General features: G+C 34.3%; 1 protein-coding gene across 1 annotated transcript; it reads left to right on the top strand.

Annotated features, from left to right (window-relative positions):
• The first annotated feature begins 9 nt into the window (after window positions 1–9).
• LOC125655302 (uncharacterized) lies at window positions 10–24,549 on the top strand. The gene is made up of 28 exons (XM_056145706.1): window positions 10–72; window positions 396–543; window positions 1,502–1,632; window positions 1,913–2,063; window positions 2,898–3,016; window positions 3,340–3,487; window positions 4,446–4,576; window positions 4,858–5,008; window positions 5,843–5,961; window positions 6,285–6,432; window positions 7,392–7,522; window positions 7,803–7,953; window positions 8,788–8,906; window positions 9,230–9,377; window positions 10,336–10,466; window positions 10,748–10,898; window positions 11,734–11,852; window positions 12,176–12,323; window positions 13,282–13,412; window positions 13,695–13,845; window positions 14,681–14,799; window positions 15,123–15,270; window positions 16,229–16,359; window positions 16,639–16,789; window positions 17,624–17,742; window positions 22,397–22,432; window positions 24,083–24,103; window positions 24,535–24,549. The coding sequence occupies exons 1-28, from the start codon at window positions 10–12 to the stop codon at window positions 24,547–24,549; spliced, it is 3,429 nt and encodes a 1,142-aa protein (XP_056001681.1).
• The last annotated feature ends 46 nt before the right edge of the window (window positions 24,550–24,595 follow it).

Here is a 24,595-nt window from a genome sequence, read left to right as displayed (position 1 = left end):
GACAATGCAATGACTGTGGAACTGTGTAGAACGTTTTGTGAAGAGCGGAATGATAAATATTATGGATTACAGGTAGTTCTCTAGAAAGAGTTGTACAGCTGTCTTTTCAATGTTTTTCACAATCAGTATACTCAATTCTTTGATTTGATACATATCCAGCATATTTAGCAAATATCAAATATTTTCAATTGCATGTATCATGGTGTATAGGTTTTGCCATAATTTAAAGCAATGGTTATATTTCAAATGACATCTATAAGTAAACCTTTTCTGTGTTTTGGAGAAATCAACCAACTTATCACTTAGTTTCATTCATCGTCGTGCTTTCCGTGACATGTCATCGAAGTTTGATATGCTAAAGTAGTTTTTTCTAAGATATGTGATTTTGATTTTAGCAAGGGAGGTCGTGCTATTGTGGAGATCGTACACCCGAAAATAGAGAGCTAGATGGGAGTTGTTCTTATAAATGCGGAGGAAACCAAGATCAGTATTGTGGTGGACAGCATACGCAAAGCTTCTATGTAAACCGCAACTACAGTAATGGTAATTTGATAGGAATTACAGATTGATGCAAACAAAACGCTTTTATATATCGTATGTCTTTCGTCTGATCAAATCCCAAGAAATATTTCTTTTATTGCAGATGTTAAGATCAATTCTATGTAAAAAATCAAAGAAATCAGATACGGTTTAGACATTCGATGTCGCATAGTTGGTTGATTTTTACAGTATTAACTTTACTTGCACTATATTACATAATTTTAATGTCACTACCAAAATCCTACTATTCGTTGCCATGGGAACCGACAGCAGTGTATGTAGACTAATTGAGCTGCGAAATTCAACCAGTTTTATCCATGGTTGGTGCTAGTGGTACATAAAAAAATAAAATTGAAAGTAAATTCTTTCCATCAATCTTGATTTCCCCATAAACTTACCTCCTTATTTATGATGTTTATATCCTTTTGTTGTATTCCAATTATATGTTTCATTTTGGAGCCGACGAATTGACACCGAGTTTCATACTAAACAAAACATACCGACAAAAGGAGAAGCAAAGTAAAAGACACTTTCAATGCGGTTGCTCAAAAATTGTTTTCCAGAACTCTAGTTCAAATATCACATGTAAAGTAAAATGTCACATGTATTTCATTTTGGCAGACACCTTTTCTATCTTGAGATGGATTTGTAGGAATAACGTATCAAAGGGACGTAAAACTGTTAGAACATAAGACTGATAAATTGTTACTTTCGATAACCTATATGTGTTTTATTGAAGAATTCAAAAATATTTGGACATTGAAAGTGAAACGACACCTTGTTCAATATTCATTTGAGTTTACATTTTCCTATATTCAAAGTTATTCATTAAAGAGGAAGGTCGGTTTAATTAGAGGTTTTGTCTCATTTTTCAATCTAGTATGTAATTATTAAAGTTTCTAACCATGCATCATGTTCTTGTATAATTCTAGTATGCGTTTAAACTTCTTTATTTCAAAAGGATATCTTGGGTGCTTCAATGACGAGGCTGATTCAATGTTCAATGTGAAAAACACTTCATCGACATCCATGACTGTGGAAAAATGTAAAGAATTTTGTCAGAAGGAAGATGTCCCATTCTATGGACTACTAGTAATCCTAATTTTCTTTAATATGTTTGAATTCCGATTGGTCACCTTTGAAAGACTCAAATATTTCATTTTCGTTTTTCTATTCATTAATCACCCTACATAAGCATCTTTCATATTGTTGGGTTTTTTTCCCGAATGCTTACTTCATCGTTTCCTAAATCAATTACTTTCAGTACTAAATCAACTCAACAGAGCTGGTCTGTAATCACAAATAAATCATATATGTTTGTAGATAAATCCATATACGAACATGGAAACTGAATTTTTTTTTTTCATTTTAGGCAGGCATTGAATGTGTCTGTAGAAATTCACCGCTGCCGAGCGTCAATAAGTCAGACGAAGACTGTCGAATCAAATGTAGTGGGTACGAGAAGGATTTTTGTGGAGGAGACGGGATGATTGGTTTTCATAAGAATTCTTATTATGAAAAGGGTACTAATTTAAAAACCTCCATTGGTTCAAGGCTACACATTCTACATGAATACATGAAAGGCGAAGATAACGAACAATGATCAATCTCATAACCCCTATAAGAAATAGAAAACACGGAGTTGGGCAAACACGGACTTCTAGATATAGAAGAAGTGGGATCAGGTGCCTAAGAGGAGTAATCATCTCCTGTCGACTGCTCACACAAGCCGTGAGTTCTATATCTTGATCAGGTAAACCTAGCCAAAATCGGTGTACCAACAACGACCAAACAATCGGCATGAAACAAGTTAAACACCATTTAACCCAAATGCTAGGTTGTATTGGCAAACTAGATCATTATAACGACCATAAAGTTTGCGAAATGCTGATTTTAAACGAGACTGTCGGAACCCCTGCACCATCAACTTGTTTGTCAGTAGCCTGCTTCGATTTTTAAAAACCGACCATACGCAGAACAAGCCCTTGCTTATCGAATTAATGGGATGCATCAATAGGATTCACAGTACTTGTACTAAATTCCTAAACAAAAACAAAACACTTTACAAAAGTAAGGTACAATACTAGGTTGAGCAAATAAAAAGAGAAAAGTGTTGATCAAACTTTTTTTTATTTTGTAATACTTGTAGTAGTTAAGATATTGACCACTGTTAATTATCCTCACTTTTCATTCCGCAGAAAATCAACTAGTTTCACCTATATGTATCATGGTCAATTACACTGTTTTCCACAAAGGAAAGCGATGGTTATATTTCAAATGCCCGCTATCGGTAAATATCCTTTATTACTTACAAGCAGTCCTTTCCATACACCTCCGACTTTTTCTTTCGTTACCAGGTTACCTAGGTTGTTTCCGATCACGGTTCAACGGTAAATCCTTACACGGCAATGCAATGACTGTGGAACTGTGTAGAACGTTTTGTGAAGAGCGGAATGATAAATATTATGGATTACAGGTAGTTCTCTAGAAAGAGTTGTACAGCTGTCTTTTCAATGTTTTTCACAATCAGTATACCCAATTCTTTGATTTGATACATACCCAGCATATTTAGCAAATATCAAATATTTTCAAGTGCATGTATCATGGTGTATAGGTTTTGCCATAATTTAAAGCAATGGTTATATTTCAAATGACATCTATAAGTAAACCTTTTCTGTGTTTTGGAGAAATCAACCAACTTATCACTTAGTTTCATTCATCGTCGTGCTTTCCGTGACATGTCATCGAAGTTTGATATGCTAAAGTAGTTTTTTCTAAGATATGTGATTTTGATTTTAGCAAGGGAGGTGGTGCTATTGTGGAGATCGTACACCCGAAAATAGAGAGCTAGATGGGAGTTGTTCTTATAAATGCGGAGGAAACCAAGATCAGTATTGTGGTGGACAGCATACGCAAAGCTTCTATGTAAACCGCAACTACAGTAATGGTAATTTGATAGGAATTACAGATTGATGCAAACAAAACGCTTTTATATATCGTATGTCTTTCGTCTGATCAAATCCCAAGAAATATTTCTTTTATTGCAGATGTTAAGATCAATTCTATGTAAAAAATCAAAGAAATCAGATACGGTTTAGACATTCGATGTCGCATAGTTGGTTGATTTTTACAGTATTAACTTTACTTGCACTTTATTACATAATTTTAATGTCACTACCAAAATCCTACTATTCGTTACCATGGGAACCGACAGCAGTGTATGTAGACTAATTGAGCTGCGAAATTCAACCAGTTTTATCCATGGTTGGTGCTAGTGGTACATAAAAAAATAAAATTGAAAGTAAATTCTTTCCATCAATCTTGATTTCCCCATAAACTTACCTCCTTATTTATGATGTTTATATCCTTTCGTGGTATTCCAATTATATGTTTCATTTTGGAGCCGACGAATTGACACCGAGTTTCATACTAAACAAAACATACCGACAAAAGGAGAAACAAAGTAAAAGACACTTTCAATGCGGTTGCTCAAAAATTGTTTTCCAGAACTCTAGTTCAAATATCACATGTAAAGTAAAATGTCACATGTATTTCATTTTGGCAGACACCTTTTCTATCTTGAGATGGATTTGTAGGAATAACGTATCAAAGGGACGTAAAACTGTTAGAACATAAGACTGATAAATTGTTACTTTCGATAACCTATATGTGTTTTATTGAAGAATTCAAAAATATTTGGACACTGAAAGTGAAACGACACCTTGTTCAATATTCATTTGAGTTTACATTTTCCTATATTCAAAGTTATTCATTAAAGAGGAAGGTCGGTTTAATTAGAGGTTTTGTCTCATTTTTCAATCTAGTATGTAATTATTAAAGTTTCTAACCATGCATCATGTTCTTGTATAATTCTAGTATGCGTTTAAACTTCTTTATTTCAAAAGGATATCTTGGGTGCTTCAATGACGAGGCTGATTCAATGTTCAATGTGAAAAACACTTCATCGACATCCATGACTGTGGAAAAATGTAAAGAATTTTGTCAGAAGGAAGATGTCCCATTCTATGGACTACTAGTAATCCTAATTTTCTTTAATATGTTTGAATTCCGATTGGTCACCTTTGAAAGACTCAAATATTTCATTTTCGTTTTTCTATTCATTAATCACCCTACATAAGCATCTTTCATATTGTTGGGTTTTTTTTCCCGACTGCTTACTTCATCGTTTCCTAAATCAATTACTTTCAGTACTAAATCAACTCAACAGAGCTGGTCTGTAATCACAAATAAATCATATATGTTTGTAGATAAATCCATATACGAACATGGAAACTGAATTTTTTTTTTTCATTTTAGGCAGGCATTGAATGTGTCTGTAGAAATTCACCGCTGCCGAGCGTCAATAAGTCAGACGAAGACTGTCGAATCAAATGTAGTGGGTACGAGAAGGATTTTTGTGGAGGAGACGGGATGATTGGTTTTCATAAGAATTCTTATTATGAAAAGGGTACTAATTTAAAAACCTCCATTGGTTCAAGGCTACACATTCTACATGAATACATGAAAGGCGAAGATAACGAACAATGATCAATCTCATAACCCCTATAAGAAATAGAAAACACGGAGTTGGGCAAACACGGACTTCTAGATATAGAAGAAGTGGGATCAGGTGCCTAAGAGGAGTAATCATCTCCTGTCGACTGCTCACACAAGCCGTGAGTTCTATATCTTGATCAGGTAAACCTAGCCAAAATCGGTGTACCAACAACGACCAAACAATCGGCATGAAACAAGTTAAACACCATTTAACCCAAATGCTAGGTTGTATTGGCAAACTAGATCATTATAACGACCATAAAGTTTGCGAAATGCTGATTTTAAACGAGACTGTCGGAACCCCTGCACCATCAACTTGTTTGTCAGTAGCCTGCTTCGATTTTTAAAAACCGACCATACGCAGAACAAGCCCTTGCTTATCGAATTAATGGGATGCATCAATAGGATTCACAGTACTTGTACTAAATTCCTAAACAAAAACAAAACACTTTACAAAAGTAAGGTACAATACTAGGTTGAGCAAATAAAAAGAGAAAAGTGTTGATCAAACTTTTTTTTATTTTGTAATACTTGTAGTAGTTAAGATATTGACCACTGTTAATTATCCTCACTTTTCATTCCGCAGAAAATCAACTAGTTTCACCTATATGTATCATGGTCAATTACACTGTTTTCCACAAAGGAAAGCGATGGTTATATTTCAAATGCCCGCTATCGGTAAATATCCTTTATTACTTACAAGCAGTCCTTTCCATACACCTCCGACTTTTTCTTTCGTTACCAGGTTACCTAGGTTGTTTCCGATCACGGTTCAACGGTAAATCCTTACACGGCAATGCAATGACTGTGGAACTGTGTAGAACGTTTTGTGAAGAGCGGAATGATAAATATTATGGATTACAGGTAGTTCTCTAGAAAGAGTTGTACAGCTGTCTTTTCAATGTTTTTCACAATCAGTATACCCAATTCTTTGATTTGATACATACCCAGCATATTTAGCAAATATCAAATATTTTCAAGTGCATGTATCATGGTGTATAGGTTTTGCCATAATTTAAAGCAATGGTTATATTTCAAATGACATCTATAAGTAAACCTTTTCTGTGTTTTGGAGAAATCAACCAACTTATCACTTAGTTTCATTCATCGTCGTGCTTTCCGTGACATGTCATCGAAGTTTGATATGCTAAAGTAGTTTTTTCTAAGATATGTGATTTTGATTTTAGCAAGGGAGGTGGTGCTATTGTGGAGATCGTACACCCGAAAATAGAGAGCTAGATGGGAGTTGTTCTTATAAATGCGGAGGAAACCAAGATCAGTATTGTGGTGGACAGCATACGCAAAGCTTCTATGTAAACCGCAACTACAGTAATGGTAATTTGATAGGAATTACAGATTGATGCAAACAAAACGCTTTTATATATCGTATGTCTTTCGTCTGATCAAATCCCAAGAAATATTTCTTTTATTGCAGATGTTAAGATCAATTCTATGTAAAAAATCAAAGAAATCAGATACGGTTTAGACATTCGATGTCGCATAGTTGGTTGATTTTTACAGTATTAACTTTACTTGCACTATATTACATAATTTTAATGTCACTACCAAAATCCTACTATTCGTTACCATGGGAACCGACAGCAGTGTATGTAGACTAATTGAGCTGCGAAATTCAACCAGTTTTATCCATGGTTGGTGCTAGTGGTACATAAAAAAAATAAAATTGAAAGTAAATTCTTTCCATCAATCTTGATTTCCCCATAAACTTACCTCCTTATTTATGATGTTTATATCCTTTCGTGGTATTCCAATTATATGTTTCATTTTGGAGCCGACGAATTGACACCGAGTTTCATACTAAACAAAACATACCGACAAAAGGAGAAACAAAGTAAAAGACACTTTCAATGCGGTTGCTCAAAAATTGTTTTCCAGAACTCTAGTTCAAATATCACATGTAAAGTAAAATGTCACATGTATTTCATTTTGGCAGACACCTTTTCTATCTTGAGATGGATTTGTAGGAATAACGTATCAAAGGGACGTAAAACTGTTAGAACATAAGACTGATAAATTGTTACTTTCGATAACCTATATGTGTTTTATTGAAGAATTCAAAAATATTTGGACACTGAAAGTGAAACGACACCTTGTTCAATATTCATTTGAGTTTACATTTTCCTATATTCAAAGTTATTCATTAAAGAGGAAGGTCGGTTTAATTAGAGGTTTTGTCTCATTTTTCAATCTAGTATGTAATTATTAAAGTTTCTAACCATGCATCATGTTCTTGTATAATTCTAGTATGCGTTTAAACTTCTTTATTTCAAAAGGATATCTTGGGTGCTTCAATGACGAGGCTGATTCAATGTTCAATGTGAAAAACACTTCATCGACATCCATGACTGTGGAAATATGTAAAGAATTTTGTCAGAAGGAAGATGTCCCATTCTATGGACTACTAGTAATCCTAATTTTCTTTAATATGTTTGAATTCCGATTGGTCACCTTTGAAAGACTCAAATATTTCATTTTCGTTTTTCTATTCATTAATCACCCTACATAAGCATCTTTCATATTGTTGGGTTTTTTTTCCCGACTGCTTACTTCATCGTTTCCTAAATCAATTACTTTCAGTACTAAATCAACTCAACAGAGCTGGTCTGTAATCACAAATAAATCATATATGTTTGTAGATAAATCCATATACGAACATGGAAACTGAATTTTTTTTTTCATTTTAGGCAGGCATTGAATGTGTCTGTAGAAATTCACCGCTGCCGAGCGTCAATAAGTCAGACGAAGACTGTCGAATCAAATGTAGTGGGTACGAGAAGGATTTTTGTGGAGGAGACGGGATGATTGGTTTTCATAAGAATTCTTATTATGAAAAGGGTACTAATTTAAAAACCTCCATTGGTTCAAGGCTACACATTCTACATAAATACATGAAAGGCGAAGATAACGAACAATGATCAATCTCATAACCCCTATAAGAAATAGAAAACACGGAGTTGGGCAAACACGGACTTCTAGATATAGAAGAAGTGGGATCAGGTGCCTAAGAGGAGTAATCATCTCCTGTCGACTGCTCACACAAGCCGTGAGTTCTATATCTTGATCAGGTAAACCTAGCCAAAATCGGTGTACCAACAACGACCAAACAATCGGCATGAAACAAGTTAAACACCATTTAACCCAAATGCTAGGTTGTATTGGCAAACTAGATCATTATAACGACCATAAAGTTTGCGAAATGCTGATTTTAAACGAGACTGTCGGAACCCCTGCACCATCAACTTGTTTGTCAGTAGCCTGCTTCGATTTTTAAAAACTGACCATACGCAGAACAAGCCCTTGCTTATCGAATTAATGGGATGCATCAATAGGATTCACAGTACTTGTACTAAATTCCTAAACAAAAACAAAACACTTTACAAAAGTAAGGTACAATACTAGGTTGAGCAAATAAAAAGAGAAAAGTGTTGATCAAACTTTTTTTTATTTTGTAATACTTGTAGTAGTTAAGATATTGACCACTGTTAATTATCCTCACTTTTCATTCCGCAGAAAATCAACTAGTTCCACCTATATGTATCATGGTCAATTACACTGTTTTCCACAAAGGAAAGCGATGGTTATATTTCAAATGCCCGCTATCGGTAAATATCCTTTATTACTTACAAGCAGTCCTTTCCATACACCTCCGACTTTTTCTTTCGTTACCAGGTTACCTAGGTTGTTTCCGATCACGGTTCAACGGTAAATCCTTACACGGCAATGCAATGACTGTGGAACTGTGTAGAACGTTTTGTGAAGAGCGGAATGATAAATATTATGGATTACAGGTAGTTCTCTAGAAAGAGTTGTACAGCTGTCTTTTCAATGTTTTTCACAATCAGTATACTCAATTCTTTGATTTGATACATACCCAGCATATTTAGCAAATATCAAATATTTTCAAGTGCATGTATCATGGTGTATAGGTTTTGCCATAATTTAAAGCAATGGTTATATTTCAAATGACATCTATAAGTAAACCTTTTCTGTGTTTTGGAGAAATCAACCAACTTATCACTTAGTTTCATTCATCGTCGTGCTTTCCGTGACATGTCATCGAAGTTTGATATGCTAAAGTAGTTTTTTCTAAGATATGTGATTTTGATTTTAGCAAGGGAGGTGGTGCTATTGTGGAGATCGTACACCCGAAAATAGAGAGCTAGATGGGAGTTGTTCTTATAAATGCGGAGGAAACCAAGATCAGTATTGTGGTGGACAGCATACGCAAAGCTTCTATGTAAACCGCAACTACAGTAATGGTAATTTGATAGGAATTACAGATTGATGCAAACAAAACGCTTTTATATATCGTATGTCTTTCGTCTGATCAAATCCCAAGAAATATTTCTTTTATTGCAGATGTTAAGATCAATTCTATGTAAAAAATCAAAGAAATCAGATACGGTTTAGACATTCGATGTCGCATAGTTGGTTGATTTTTACAGTATTAACTTTACTTGCACTATATTACATAATTTTAATGTCACTACCAAAATCCTACTATTCGTTACCATGGGAACCGACAGCAGTGTATGTAGACTAATTGAGCTGCGAAATTCAACCAGTTTTATCCATGGTTGGTGCTAGTGGTACATAAAAAAATAAAATTGAAAGTAAATTCTTTCCATCAATCTTGATTTCCCCATAAACTTACCTCCTTATTTATGATGTTTATATCCTTTCGTGGTATTCCAATTATATGTTTCATTTTGGAGCCGACGAATTGACACCGAGTTTCATACTAAACAAAACATACCGACAAAAGGAGAAACAAAGTAAAAGACACTTTCAATGCGGTTGCTCAAAAATTGTTTTCCAGAACTCTAGTTCAAATATCACATGTAAAGTAAAATGTCACATGTATTTCATTTTGGCAGACACCTTTTCTATCTTGAGATGGATTTGTAGGAATAACGTATCAAAGGGACGTAAAACTGTTAGAACATAAGACTGATAAATTGTTACTTTCGATAACCTATATGTGTTTTATTGAAGAATTCAAAAATATTTGGACACTGAAAGTGAAACGACACCTTGTTCAATATTCATTTGAGTTTACATTTTCCTATATTCAAAGTTATTCATTAAAGAGGAAGGTCGGTTTAATTAGAGGTTTTGTCTCATTTTTCAATCTAGTATGTAATTATTAAAGTTTCTAACCATGCATCATGTTCTTGTATAATTCTAGTATGCGTTTAAACTTCTTTATTTCAAAAGGATATCTTGGGTGCTTCAATGACGAGGCTGATTCAATGTTCAATGTGAAAAACACTTCATCGACATCCATGACTGTGGAAATATGTAAAGAATTTTGTCAGAAGGAAGATGTCCCATTCTATGGACTACTAGTAATCCTAATTTTCTTTAATATGTTTGAATTCCGATTGGTCACCTTTGAAAGACTCAAATATTTCATTTTCGTTTTTCTATTCATTAATCACCCTACATAAGCATCTTTCATATTGTTGGGGTTTTTTTCCCGACTGCTTACTTCATCGTTTCCTAAATCAATTACTTTCAGTACTAAATCAACTCAACAGAGCTGGTCTGTAATCACAAATAAATCATATATGTTTGTAGATAAATCCATATACGAACATGGAAACTGAATTTTTTTTTTTCATTTTAGGCAGGCATTGAATGTGTCTGTAGAAATTCACCGCTGCCGAGCGTCAATAAGTCAGACGAAGACTGTCGAATCAAATGTAGTGGGTACGAGAAGGATTTTTGTGGAGGAGACGGGATGATTGGTTTTCATAAGAATTCTTATTATGAAAAGGGTACTAATTTAAAAACCTCCATTGGTTCAAGGCTACACATTCTACATAAATACATGAAAGGCGAAGATAACGAACAATGATCAATCTCATAACCCCTATAAGAAATAGAAAACACGGAGTTGGGCAAACACAGACTTCTAGATATAGAAGAAGTGGGATCAGGTGCCTAAGAGGAGTAATCATCTCCTGTCGACTGCTCACACAAGCCGTGAGTTCTATATCTTGATCAGGTAAACCTAGCCAAAATCAGTGTACCAACAACGACCAAACAATCGGCATGAAACAAGTTAAACACCATTTAACCCAAATGCTAGGTTGTATTGGCAAACTAGATCATTATAACGACCATAAAGTTTGCGAAATGCTGATTTTAAACGAGACTGTCGGAACCCCTGCACCATCAACTTGTTTGTCAGTAGCCTGCTTCGATTTTTAAAAACCGACCATACGCAGAACAAGCCCTTGCTTATCGAATTAATGGGATGCATCAATAGGATTCACAGTACTTGTACTAAATTCCTAAACAAAAACAAAACACTTTACAAAAGTAAGGTACAATACTAGGTTGAGCAAATAAAAAGAGAAAAGTGTTGATCAAACTTTTTTTTTATTTTGTAATACTTGTAGTAGTTAAGATATTGACCACTGTTAATTATCCTCACTTTTCATTCCGCAGAAAATCAACTAGTTTCACCTATATGTATCATGGTCAATTACACTGTTTTCCACAAAGGAAAGCGATGGTTATATTTCAAATGCCCGCTATCGGTAAATATCCTTTATTACTTACAAGCAGTCCTTTCCATACACCTCCGACTTTTTCTTTCGTTACCAGGTTACCTAGGTTGTTTCCGATCACGGTTCAACGGTAAATCCTTACACGGCAATGCAATGACTGTGGAACTGTGTAGAACGTTTTGTGAAGAGCGGAATGATAAATATTATGGATTACAGGTAGTTCTCTAGAAAGAGTTGTACAGCTGTCTTTTCAATGTTTTTCACAATCAGTATACTCAATTCTTTGATTTGATACATACCCAGCATATTTAGCAAATATCAAATATTTTCAATTGCATGTATCATGGTGTATAGGTTTTGCCATAATTTAAAGCAATGGTTATATTTCAAATGACATCTATAAGTAAACCTTTTCTGTGTTTTGGAGAAATCAACCAACTTATCACTTAGTTTCATTCATCGTCGTGCTTTCCGTGACATGTCATCGAAGTTTGATATGCTAAAGTAGTTTTTTCTAAGATATGTGATTTTGATTTTAGCAAGGGAGGTGGTGCTATTGTGGAGATCGTACACCCGAAAATAGAGAGCTAGATGGGAGTTGTTCTTATAAATGCGGAGGAAACCAAGATCAGTATTGTGGTGGACAGCATACGCAAAGCTTCTATGTAAACCGCAACTACAGTAATGGTAATTTGATAGGAATTACAGATTGATGCAAACAAAACGCTTTTATATATCGTATGTCTTTCGTCTGATCAAATCCCAAGAAATATTTCTTTTATTGCAGATGTTAAGATCAATTCTATGTAAAAAATCAAAGAAATCAGATACGGTTTAGACATTCGATGTCGCATAGTTGGTTGATTTTTACAGTATTAACTTTACTTGCACTATATTACATAATTTTAATGTCACTACCAAAATCCTACTATTCGTTACCATGGGAACCGACAGCAGCGTATGTAGACTAATTGAGCTGCGAAATTCAACCAGTTTTATCCATGGTTGGTGCTAGTGGTACATAAAAAAATAAAATTGAAAGTAAATTCTTTCCATCAATCTTGATTTCCCCATAAACTTACCTCCTTATTTATGATGTTTATATCCTTTCGTGGTATTCCAATTATATGTTTCATTTTGGAGCTGACGAATTGACACCGAGTTTCATACTAAACAAAACATACCGACAAAAGGAGAAACAAAGTAAAAGACACTTTCAATGCGGTTGCTCAAAAATTGTTTTCCAGAACTCTAGTTCAAATATCACATGTAAAGTAAAATGTCACATGTATTTCATTTTGGCAGACACCTTTTCTATCTTGAGATGGATTTGTAGGAATAACGTATCGAAGGGACGTAAAACTGTTAGAACATAAGACTGATAAATTGTTACTTTCGATAACCTATATGTGTTTTATTGAAGAATTCAAAAATATTTGGACACTGAAAGTGAAACGACACCTTGTTCAATATTCATTTGAGTTTACATTTTCCTATATTCAAAGTTATTCATTAAAGAGGAAGGTCGGTTTAATTAGAGGTTTTGTCTCATTTTTCAATCTAGTATGTAATTATTAAAGTTTCTAACCATGCATCATGTTCTTGTATAATTCTAGTATGCGTTTAAACTTCTTTATTTCAAAAGGATATCTTGGGTGCTTCAATGACGAGGCTGATTCAATGTTCAATGTGAAAAACACTTCATCGACATCCATGACTGTGGAAAAATGTAAAGAATTTTGTCAGAAGGAAGATGTCCCATTCTATGGACTACTAGTAATCCTAATTTTCTTTAATATGTTTGAATTCCGATTGGTCACCTTTGAAAGACTCAAATATTTCATTTTCGTTTTTCTATTCATTAATCACCCTACATAAGCATCTTTCATATTGTTGGGTTTTTTTTTTCCCGACTGCTTACTTCATCGTTTCCTAAATCAATTACTTTCAGTACTAAATCAACTCAACAGAGCTGGTCTGTAATCACAAATAAATCATATATGTTTGTAGATAAATCCATATACGAACATGGAAACTGAATTTTTTTTTTCATTTTAGGCAGGCATTGAATGTGTCTGTAGAAATTCACCGCTGCCGAGCGTCAATAAGTCAGACGAAGACTGTCGAATCAAATGTAGTGGGTACGAGAAGGATTTTTGTGGAGGAGACGGGATGATTGGTTTTCATAAGAATTCTTATTATGAAAAGGGTACTAATTTAAAAACCTCCATTGGTTCAAGGCTACACATTCTACATAAATACATGAAAGGCGAAGATAACGAACAATGATCAATCTCATAACCCCTATAAGAAATAGAAAACACGGAGTTGGGCAAACATGGACTTCTAGATATAGAAGAAGTGGGATCAGGTGCCTAAGAGGAGTAATCATCTCCTGTCGACTGCTCACACAAGCCGTGAGTTCTATATCTTGATCAGGTAAACCTAGCCAAAATCAGTGTACCAACAACGACCAAACAATCGGCATGAAACAAGTTAAACACCATTTAACCCAAATGCTAGGTTGTATTGGCAAACTAGATCATTATAACGACCATAAAGTTTGCGAAATGCTGATTTTAAACGAGACTGTCGGAACCCCTGCACCATCAACTTGTTTGTCAGTAGCCTGCTTCGATTTTTAAAAACCGACCATACGCAGAACAAGCCCTTGCTTATCGAATTAATGGGATGCATCAATAGGATTCACAGTACTTGTACTAAATTCCTAAACAAAAACAAAACACTTTACAAAAGTAAGGTACAATACTAGGTTGAGCAAATAAAAAGAGAAAAGTGTTGATCAAACTTTTTTTTTATTTTGTAATACTTGTAGTAGTTAAGATATTGACCACTGTTAATTATCCTCACTTTTCATTCCGCAGAAAATCAACTAGTTTCACCTATATGTACCATGGTCAATTACACTGTTTTCCACAAAGGAAAGCGATGGTTATATTTCAAATGCCCGCTATCGGTAAATATCCTTTATTACTTACAAGCAGTCCTTTCCATACACCTCCGACTTTTTCTTTCGTTACCAGGTTACCTAGGTTGTTTCCGATCACGGTTCAACGGTAAATCCTTACACGACAATGCAATGACTGTGGAACTGTGTAGAACGTTTTGTGAAGAGCGGAATGATAAATATTATGGATTACAGGTAGTTCTCTAGAAAGAGTTGTACAGCTGTCTTTTCAATGTTTTTCACAATCAGTATACTCAATTCTTTGATTTGATACATATCCAGCATATTTAGCAAATATCAAATATTTTCAATTGCATGTATCATGGTGTATAGGTTTTGCCATAATTTAAAGCAATGGTTATATTTCAAATACCATCTATAAGTAAACCTTTTCTGTGTTTTGGAGAAATCAACCAACTTATCACTTAGTTTCATTCATCGTCGTGCTTTCCGTGACATGTCATCGAAGTTTGATATGCTAAAGTAGTTTTTTCTAAGATATGTGATTTTGATTTTAGCAAGGGAGGTGGTGCTATTGTGGAGATCGTACACCCGAAAATAGAGAGCTAGATGGGAGTTGTTCTTATAAATGCGGAGGAAACCAAGATCAGTATTGTGGTGGACAGCATACGCAAAGCTTCTATGTAAACCGCAACTACAGTAATGGTAATTTGATAGGAATTACAGATTGATGCAAACAAAACGCTTTTATATATCGTATGTCTTTCGTCTGATCAAATCCCAAGAAATATTTCTTTTATTGCAGATGTTAAGATCAATTCTATGTAAAAAATCAAAGAAATCAGATACGGTTTAGACATTCGATGTCGCATAGTTGGTTGATTTTTACAGTATTAACTTTACTTGCACTATATTACATAATTTTAATGTCACTACCAAAATCCTACTATTCGTTACCATGGGAACCGACAGCAGTGTATGTAGACTAATTGAGCTGCGAAATTCAACCAGTTTTATCCATGGTTGGTGCTAGTGGTACATAAAAAAATAAAATTGAAAGTAAATTCTTTCCATCAATCTTGATTTCCCCATAAACTTACCTCCTTATTTATGATGTTTATATCCTTTCGTGGTATTCCAATTATATGTTTCATTTTGGAGCCGACGAATTGACACCGAGTTTCATACTAAACAAAACATACCGACAAAAGGAGAAACAAAGTAAAAGACACTTTCAATGCGGTTGCTCAAAAATTGTTTTCCAGAACTCTAGTTCAAATATCACATGTAAAGTAAAATGTCACATGTATTTCATTTTGGCAGACACCTTTTCTATCTTGAGATGGATTTGTAGGAATAACGTATCAAAGGGACGTAAAACTGTTAGAACATAAGATTGATAAATTGTTACTTTCGATAACCTATATGTGTTTTATTGAAGAATTCAAAAATATTTGGACACTGAAAGTGAAACGACACCTTGTTCAATATTCATTTGAGTTTACATTTTCCTATATTCAAAGTTATTCATTAAAGAAGAAGGTCGATTTAATTAGAGGTTTTGTCTCATTTTTCAATCTAGTATGTAATTATTAAAGTTTCTAACCATGCATCATGTTCTTGTATAATTCTAGTATGCGTTTAAACTTCTTTATTTCAAAAGGATATCTTGGGTGCTTCAATGACGAGGCTGATTCAATGTTCAATGTGAAAAACACTTCATCGACATCCATGACTGTGGAAAAATGTAAAGAATTTTGTCAGAAGGAAGATGTCCCATTCTATGGACTACTAGTAATCCTAATTTTCTTTAATATGTTTGAATTCCGATTGGTCACCTTTGAAAAACTCAAATATTTCATTTTCGTTTTTCTATTCATTAATCACCCTACATAAGCATCTTTCATATTGTTGGGTTTTTTTCCCGACTGCTTACCTCATCGTTTCCTAAATCAATTACTTTCAGTACTAAATCAACTCAACAGAGCTGGTCTGTAATCACAAATAAATCATATATGTTTGTAGATAAATCCATATACGAACATGGAAATTGAATTTTTTTTTTCATTTTAGGCAGGCATTGAATGTGTCTGTAGAAATTCACCGCTGCCGAGCGTCAATAAGTCAGACGAAGACTGTCGAATCAAATGTAGTGGGTACGAGAAGGATTTTTGTGGAGGAGACGGGATGATTGGTTTTCATAAGAATTCTTATTATGAAAAGGGTACTAATTTAAAAACCTCCATTGGTTCAAGGCTACACATTCTACATAAATACATGAAAGGCGAAGATAACGAACAATGATCAATCTCATAACCCCTATAAGAAATAGAAAACACGGAGTTGGGCAAACACGGACTTCTAGATATAGAAGAAGTGGGATCAGGTGCCTAAGAGGAGTAATCATCTCCTGTCGACTGCTCACACAAGCCGTGAGTTCTATATCTTGATCAGGTAAACCTAGCCAAAATCAGTGTACCAACAACGACCAAACAATCGGCATGAAACAAGTTAAACACCATTTGACCCAAATGCTAGGTTGTATTGGCAAACTAGATCATTATAACGACCATAAAGTTTGCGAAATGCTGATTTTAAACGAGACTGTCGGAACCCCTGCACCATCAACTTGTTTGTCAGTAGCCTGCTTCGATTTTTAAAAACCGACTATACGCAGAACAAGCCCTTGCTTATCGAATTAATGGGATGCATCAACAGGATTCACAGTACTTGTACTAAATTCCTAAACAAAAACAAAACACTTTACAAAAGTAAGGTACAATACTAGGTTGAGCAAATAAAAAGAGAAAAGTGTTGATCAAACTTTTTTTTATTTTGTAATACTTGTAGTAGTTAAGATATTGACCACTGTTACTTATCCTCACTTTTCATTCCGCAGAAAATCAACTAGTTTCACCTATATGTATCATGGTCAATTACACTGTTTTCCACAAAGGAAAGCGATGGTTATATTTCAAATGCCCGCTATCGGTAAATATCCTTTATTACTTACAAGCAGTCCTTTCCATACACCTCCGACTTTTTCTTTCGTTACCAGGTTACCTAGGTTGTTTCCGATCACGGTTCAACGGTAAATCCTTACACGACAATGCAATGACTGTGGAACTGTGTAGAACGTTTTGTGAAGAGCGGAATGATAAATATTATGGATTACAGGTAGTTCTCTAGAAAGAGTTGTACAGCTGTCTTTTCAATGTTTTTCACAATCAGTATACTCAATTCTTTGATTTGATACATATCCAGCATATTTAGCAAATATCAAATATTTTCAATTGCATGTATCATGGTGTATAGGTTTTGCCATAATTTAAAGCAATGGTTATATTTCAAATACCATCTATAAGTAAACCTTTTCTGTGTTTTGGAGAAATCAACCAACTTATCACTTAGTTTCATTCATCGTCGTGCTTTCCGTGACATGTCATCGAAGTTTGATATGCTAAAGTAGTTTTTTCTAAGATATGTGATTTTGATTTTAGCAAGGGAGGTCGTGCTATTGTGGAGATCTTACACCCGAAAATAGAGAGCTAGATGGGAGTTGTTCTTATAAATGCGGAGGAAACCAAGATCAGTATTGTGGTGGACAGCATACGCAAAGCTTCTATGTAAACCGCAACTACAGTAATGGTAATTTGATAGGAATTACAGATTGATGCAAACAAAACGCTTTTATATATCGTATATCTGACACATCGTAGGTGGGAGCTGGTGATGTAAAATAATTCGATCCAAGTGGAAAGGTAGTTCCTTGTATCTCCTGCTAAATTTGTAAGTGATTCTTAGATATCGAGAAAAGGTTCTACCGAGCTCCTATATATGCTTCTCACGAATTCAAGGTGAAGATAACGAACAGTGATCAATCTCATAAAGCCCATAAGCAATGCCACATAGATAGCTGGGCAAATATGTGGGGTCCGGTGCGTAGGAGGAGTAAGCATCCCTTGTTGACTGACCACACCCACCGTGAACCCTATTTCGTCATCAGGTAAATAGAGTTATCCGTTGTCAAAATCAGTGTACCACAAACGGTCTAACAATCGGTATGAAATACTCTAGACAGCATTTGCCCCAAGGATATATTGTAGTTGCAAACTAGATTGTTATAATGACCATAGAATTTGCGAAATGCTTACTTGAAACGAGACTAGTGAAACCCCTGTACTATCAATTTGCTAGTAGATTGCCTCGGTTTAAAAACTGACCATACGCAGAACAAGCTCTTGTGTATCGAATCAGTTGAGAGATATAAACTCCATATGCAGGTGATAATGGAATATTGCTTAATAAATATGGAAGGTTGATGATGGAGAAGCTGAAATCAGCCCGTTTGTCATAAAGTTGAGTTATTAGTTTGCCGTTGATATCTACTTCAAAATTGAGAACGTATGTATATCTATACATATAAATTAATAATGTTGACAATAAACTCCAAACACTTGCTACAGAGCTGCTGTTTGCTTCTTTAATATCATTTCATATGCGAGGTGAATTTCATAACCTATAATAATATCTTACTTCATTAGAAGATATCATAAAATTGATTAAAAATCTACTTTTTTTAAATAAACTACACTTAAATAGCAAAAATGAAAGTGCGATGGGGAGACGCGTTGGCGGAGGAAAGGTGAATATAACGAACAGTTATCAATCTCATTAATCCCATATGCAATGCAAAAAGATAGTTGGGCAGATACGAATCCTTGGATATACCAGGGGTGGGATCAGGTGCCTAAGAGGAGCAAGCATCCCCTGTCGACCGGTTACACCCGCCGTGAGCCCTGTATCTTTGACTGATATCAGCCAGTTTTTAACTGACAACTTTCGATAATACAATATGAAGTAAATCCGTTGTTCACTGACGCTTACTTTTGATCTTACACAAGAAATAAATTTTGATAATTGTTGAGTAAATGCAAGGTGACGATAACGAACAGTGATCAATTTCATAACTTTTATACGCAATACAAAATAGATAGGCAAACAGGAACCCTTGGATATACAAAATGCGGGATCAGGTGTCTAGGAGCAGTATGTATGCCCCTGTTGACCGGTCTCACCCGCTGTGGGCCCTATATCTTGATCAGGTAAATGGAGCCTATTCGTTCCGTCAGTCCGTGATCTTAGTTTTGAACCAGCCTTAGAGAAATTTCCGGAACGAAGCGCCAAGAGCGAGGCAACATCACTATAGACACCAAAGCTGAAAGTTGTGATTGGTATACACAGTGATTTGATTGTTTAACGTCCCACTCGAGAATTTTTCACTCATGGAAAATTGTGTAGGTGTTCGGTATTAGTTATAATACTTATAGTGGTTTTGACTAGGTCTCTATTCATAATGTTATGGAGATTTATAATGATATGATATACCTCTCATTCAACGAAGTACGTCCTTCTCCCGAGGCCAACGATCTGAAACAAAAAACTATATTCATCTGATATTTTCGATGTTCATAATATTTTTCCGTTATCATAGCAGTCAGTGTAACGACTTTTTGCAATAATTTATCAACATTTACTGATATGTACAAACACATGGATAAACATTAAAAGTTTTTGATTTGGTTGAACAAGGTTTGCAATACAGAGATCTAGAAAGTAAGCAATTAGTCGAAAAATGTCCAATATGTCAAATATCGAATGCCCGGGCTATTCTAGGAAGTTGGTGTCTTATCACTTTAAAGTTAAAACATTTTACCAAATTTAGATAACTACCTACCACAGTTAAAAAAATCAGTTTGCTGTTTACAATGTATAACAGTTTTTTTCTGTTTGTTATTCATAGAGTGTCTTATGATTTCGATTGCAGTGTTGATCAGAGGAAACGACGTGAATTCATAATTTTGCCATTCAATTGTCGCACTGGACAAAAACTACCATTAGACGCACGTTAGCAATATTGAGTTTCAAATTTCGAAATTACTAATGACCGTTCATTTTGTTCTTTGCAAACTATTCGCTATAACGGATTGTAGTTACATTCGTAAAACATTATCTAATTTTCAATTTTGGGAGATACCATTTATGTTACATGAGAAACATTTAATTTGGAGTTCGGTGTGACTTCCTAATAATGGTTTTATTTAGAGTATGTATCATCAATAAATAAAACATACCTAATGCACCCAATTATTCAAAGATTGTTCTTAAATTCATTTGAATTAAATATATCGTTCATTTAATTCATGTGTACAACAATTCAAACACGCATTAAATAAGGTCTTCCTCTCTGCAATATCATTTGTGATTTCCAGCACTTGCGCGGGGTGTCATCTACGAGTAATATAATATATGCAATGCAGTGACTCTCTCTTCAAGGAAACGTATCACTGAAACGGATAACCATGTTGGAATGTGATAAATGATACAGAAACAATTTACATATTTATTTGGTATACAACTAAAATTTAACAGTTTCTGGTCCCGGTTTATGGCGTTGAGTGTAAAAGTTCCTTAAATGGCGTCTGAGTTATACACATATCCACTATTCTGATAACTGCTGTCTTACGTGGACACAACACACATGTAGATGCTCCCCAAAAAGATTCGTTTCTAAAATGTTGTACTTGGTAAACGTGTACTTGGTACACACTACAAGGTAGCACCTACTACAATAAAATCATATTATATAAACTTACACATACACACAGGTTTTCAGATTAAAACCTTATTTTACATTATCCATGGATTTATACACCATACACTCTTATGTATATATAAGTCACTTCATATTATGATAAGATACACAAACCTCTAGCAATACTATGCATGAGTTACACAATATGTTTCTTACAGTGAAACAATTATGGCCAGTACTACACGCCGTAACTTTACAAACAGGACTATATAGCGAAAACCTTTATGAAGAAGCAAACCGGTATTGAAACAAGCACAAAACACAAAGTATGAATAAAGATACTTGGAAGCTTTAGAACCTTTTAGACAAAGAAAATACTATATAAAAATGGTTACATAAAACTCACCACAGAACAAGCTGAACATTTACAACAAAGTCAACGTGTATAGAATAAAGTTATTCTATAATTGCTGTCACAACATTCTGGTGAAAGCATGCTCAGATGAATGCTTCCTTTTCGCTGGACAGCTTGGTTCCTACTGAGAGCACGGACTCGCGGTTTAAAGTATTCCATGTATAATGAAAGGATAATGAACAATTTTGAAGAATTTAGATCAACATAAATGTTTATTGTTAAATAATGATGAAAGTGAAGCAGATGAAATTCACATGACTGGTAAATGATTAGAAGCTGGCCTTTTTGCACTTAAGATTTTTGGAAGAGTTGTCTGGCTTTTGTAAAAATAAGAAAAATCCAATTTTCTAAAAATGAGTGTGGTCAATGATTAATTTTATTTCATATTTTCACTACGAGAAAGTGTTTGTAACTCTCTACCAAGAGATTTGTATGAAAATATAATTTGTTTTTAAAATATTGTAATAAAACATGCTTTTCCCATATACTTCAATGTTAAATTCTAGGTGAAATAAATCAAGCAGTAAACAAAATTTTGAATATTCCTATGGTGGATTATTTTTATTTGATGAACCCTTCAAAATGATACCATGATTACAAAAATTTCACCATCCATTTATTAGATATGAAATATGGTCATTATACATTGAATACCTTAAGATCCAATACATTAAGGTTTAACACATGTACAGGGGTATTTACAATTTAAAAGAGGTCCCAAGCAGGATAAAGCTACGTTTGATTTGACTAAACAAAACTGAAGTAAAAATGAACATACAAAAATCTTAATGTGACAGTTACACTTGTTTACGTTTTTGCAGGTTCTACAGATCCAACCACAGGTCCACATGTCACAGGTAAAACAGTTTGTGTCTTATCACTTTAAATTTAAAATATTTTACCAAAAATAGATAACTACCTACCAATGCTCAAAAAATCAGTTTACTGTTTACAATGTATAACAGTTTTGGGGTTTTTTTTTTAGTTATTCATACAGTGTATGATTGCAGTGCTTGATCAGAGGAAACGACGTGAATTCATAATTTTGCCATTCAATTGTCGCACTGGACAAAAACTACCATAAGAAGCACGTTAGCAATACAGAGTTTCAAATTTCGAAATTACTAATGACCGTTCATTTTGTTCTTTGCAAACTATTCGCTATAACGGATTGTAGTTACATTCGTAAAACATTATCTAATTTTCAATTTTGGGAGATACCATTTATGTTACATGAGAAACATTTAATTTGGAGTTCGGTGTGACTTCCTAATAATGGTTTTATTTAGAGTATGTGTTATCAATAAATAAAACAGAACTAATGCACCCAATTATTCAAAGATTATTCTTAAATTCATTTGAATTAAAGATATCGTTCATTCAATTCATGTGTACAACAATTCAGACACACATTAAATAAGTCTTTCTCTCTGCAATATCATTTGTGATTTCCAGCACTTGCGCGGGGTGTCATCTACGACTAATATAATATATACAATGCAGTGACTCTCTCTTCAAGGAAAAAGTATTACTGTCACGGATAACCGTGCTGGAATGTGATAAATGATACAGAAACAATTTACATATTTATTTGGTATACAACTAAAATTTAACAGTTTCTGGTCCCGGTTTATGGCGTTGAGTGTAAAAGTTCCTTAAATGGCGTCTGACTTGTACACATATCCACTATGCTGATAACTGCTGTCTTACGTGGACACAACACACATGTAGACGCTCCCCAAAAAGATTCGTTTCTATAATGTTGTAGTTGGTAAACGTGTACTTGGTACACACTACAAGGTAGCACCTACTACAATAAAGTCATATTATATAAACTTACACATACACACAGGTTTTCAGGTTAAAACCTTACTTTACATTATCCATGTATTTATACACCATACACTCTTATGTATATATAAGTCACTTCATATTATGATAAGATACACAAACCTCTAGCAATGCGATGCATGAGTTACACAATATGTTTCTTACAGTGAAACAATTATGGCCAGTACTACACGCCGTAACTTTACAAACAGGACTATATAGCGAAAACCTTTATGAAGAAGCAAACCGGTATTGAAACAAGCACAAAACACAAAGTATGAATAAAGATACTTGGAAGCTTTAGGACCTTTTAAACAAAGAAAATACTATATAAAAATGGTTACATAAAACTTATCGCAGAACAAGCTGAACACGGGCAACATTTACAACAAAGTCAAAGTGTGTAGAATAAAGTCATTCTATAATTGCTGTCACAACATTCTGGTGAAAGCGTGCTCAGATGAATGCGTCCTTTTCGCCGGACAGCTTGTTTCCTACTGAGAGCACGGACTGGCGGTTTAAGCTCCAATAGGTTGAGGATTAATACATGGGTATTTACAATTTAAAAGAGGTCCCAAGCAGGATAAAGCTACGTTTGATTTGACTAAACAAAACTGAAGTAAAAATGAACATACAAATGTATTATGTGACAATTACACTTGTTTATGTCTTTGCAGGTTCTACAGATTCAACCAAAAGTACGTATGCCACAGGTACATAAGTAACTGAAAACACATTTTTTCCATAAAGTTTTCCAGGACTAGTTTCTATCATTTCAGTCATTCGTGTTTGCTGTTTCAGTGCATTAAGATTATCTTATCTGTTTTAACTGTGAATCTTAGTTTTCGAGTACCATTTTGTGATGTTTTATTTTTTGTTAAATCAATGTTTTAATTATGTATAATAACTGAGACTTTATATTATGTGTGTGCGTGTGTGTGCGTGTGTGTATTTCATTATTATTATTTTACTATACCCTGAAACTGATGTTTATTCTTATCTAGCATATTTATGGTATGTTGTGTTTTCATGTTTTATATGTACAATCAGAATAGGTACAGCTATGAACTGTTTACATGTGATAACGCCTTTTATATCATTGCTTTTTAATGCTTTATTTATTTTCTAGGTATTATGTGTATAACATTAAGTTGCAAGGTATATATGCATTGTAAACCACTTTTTTTTAC

The sequence above is a fragment of the Ostrea edulis genome, chromosome 7, assembly GCF_947568905.1.
Source record: "Ostrea edulis chromosome 7, xbOstEdul1.1, whole genome shotgun sequence".
Taxonomy (NCBI): Eukaryota; Metazoa; Mollusca; class Bivalvia; order Ostreida; family Ostreidae; genus Ostrea; species Ostrea edulis.
This window is presented reverse-complemented; position numbering and strand designations above follow the sequence as displayed.

Excerpts from the sequence above, each read along its gene's own strand:
- LOC125655302 (XM_056145706.1), top strand. The coding sequence starts at position 10 with ATGACTGTGGAACTGTGTAGAACGTTTTGTGAAGAGCGGAATGATAAA. Across the intron at positions 2,064-2,897 it reads GAATTCTTATTATGAAAAGG|GTTACCTAGGTTGTTTCCGA; the intron begins GTACTAATTTAA and ends TTTCGTTACCAG. Across the intron at positions 15,271-16,228 it reads AAACCGCAACTACAGTAATG|GATATCTTGGGTGCTTCAAT; the intron begins GTAATTTGATAG and ends TTATTTCAAAAG.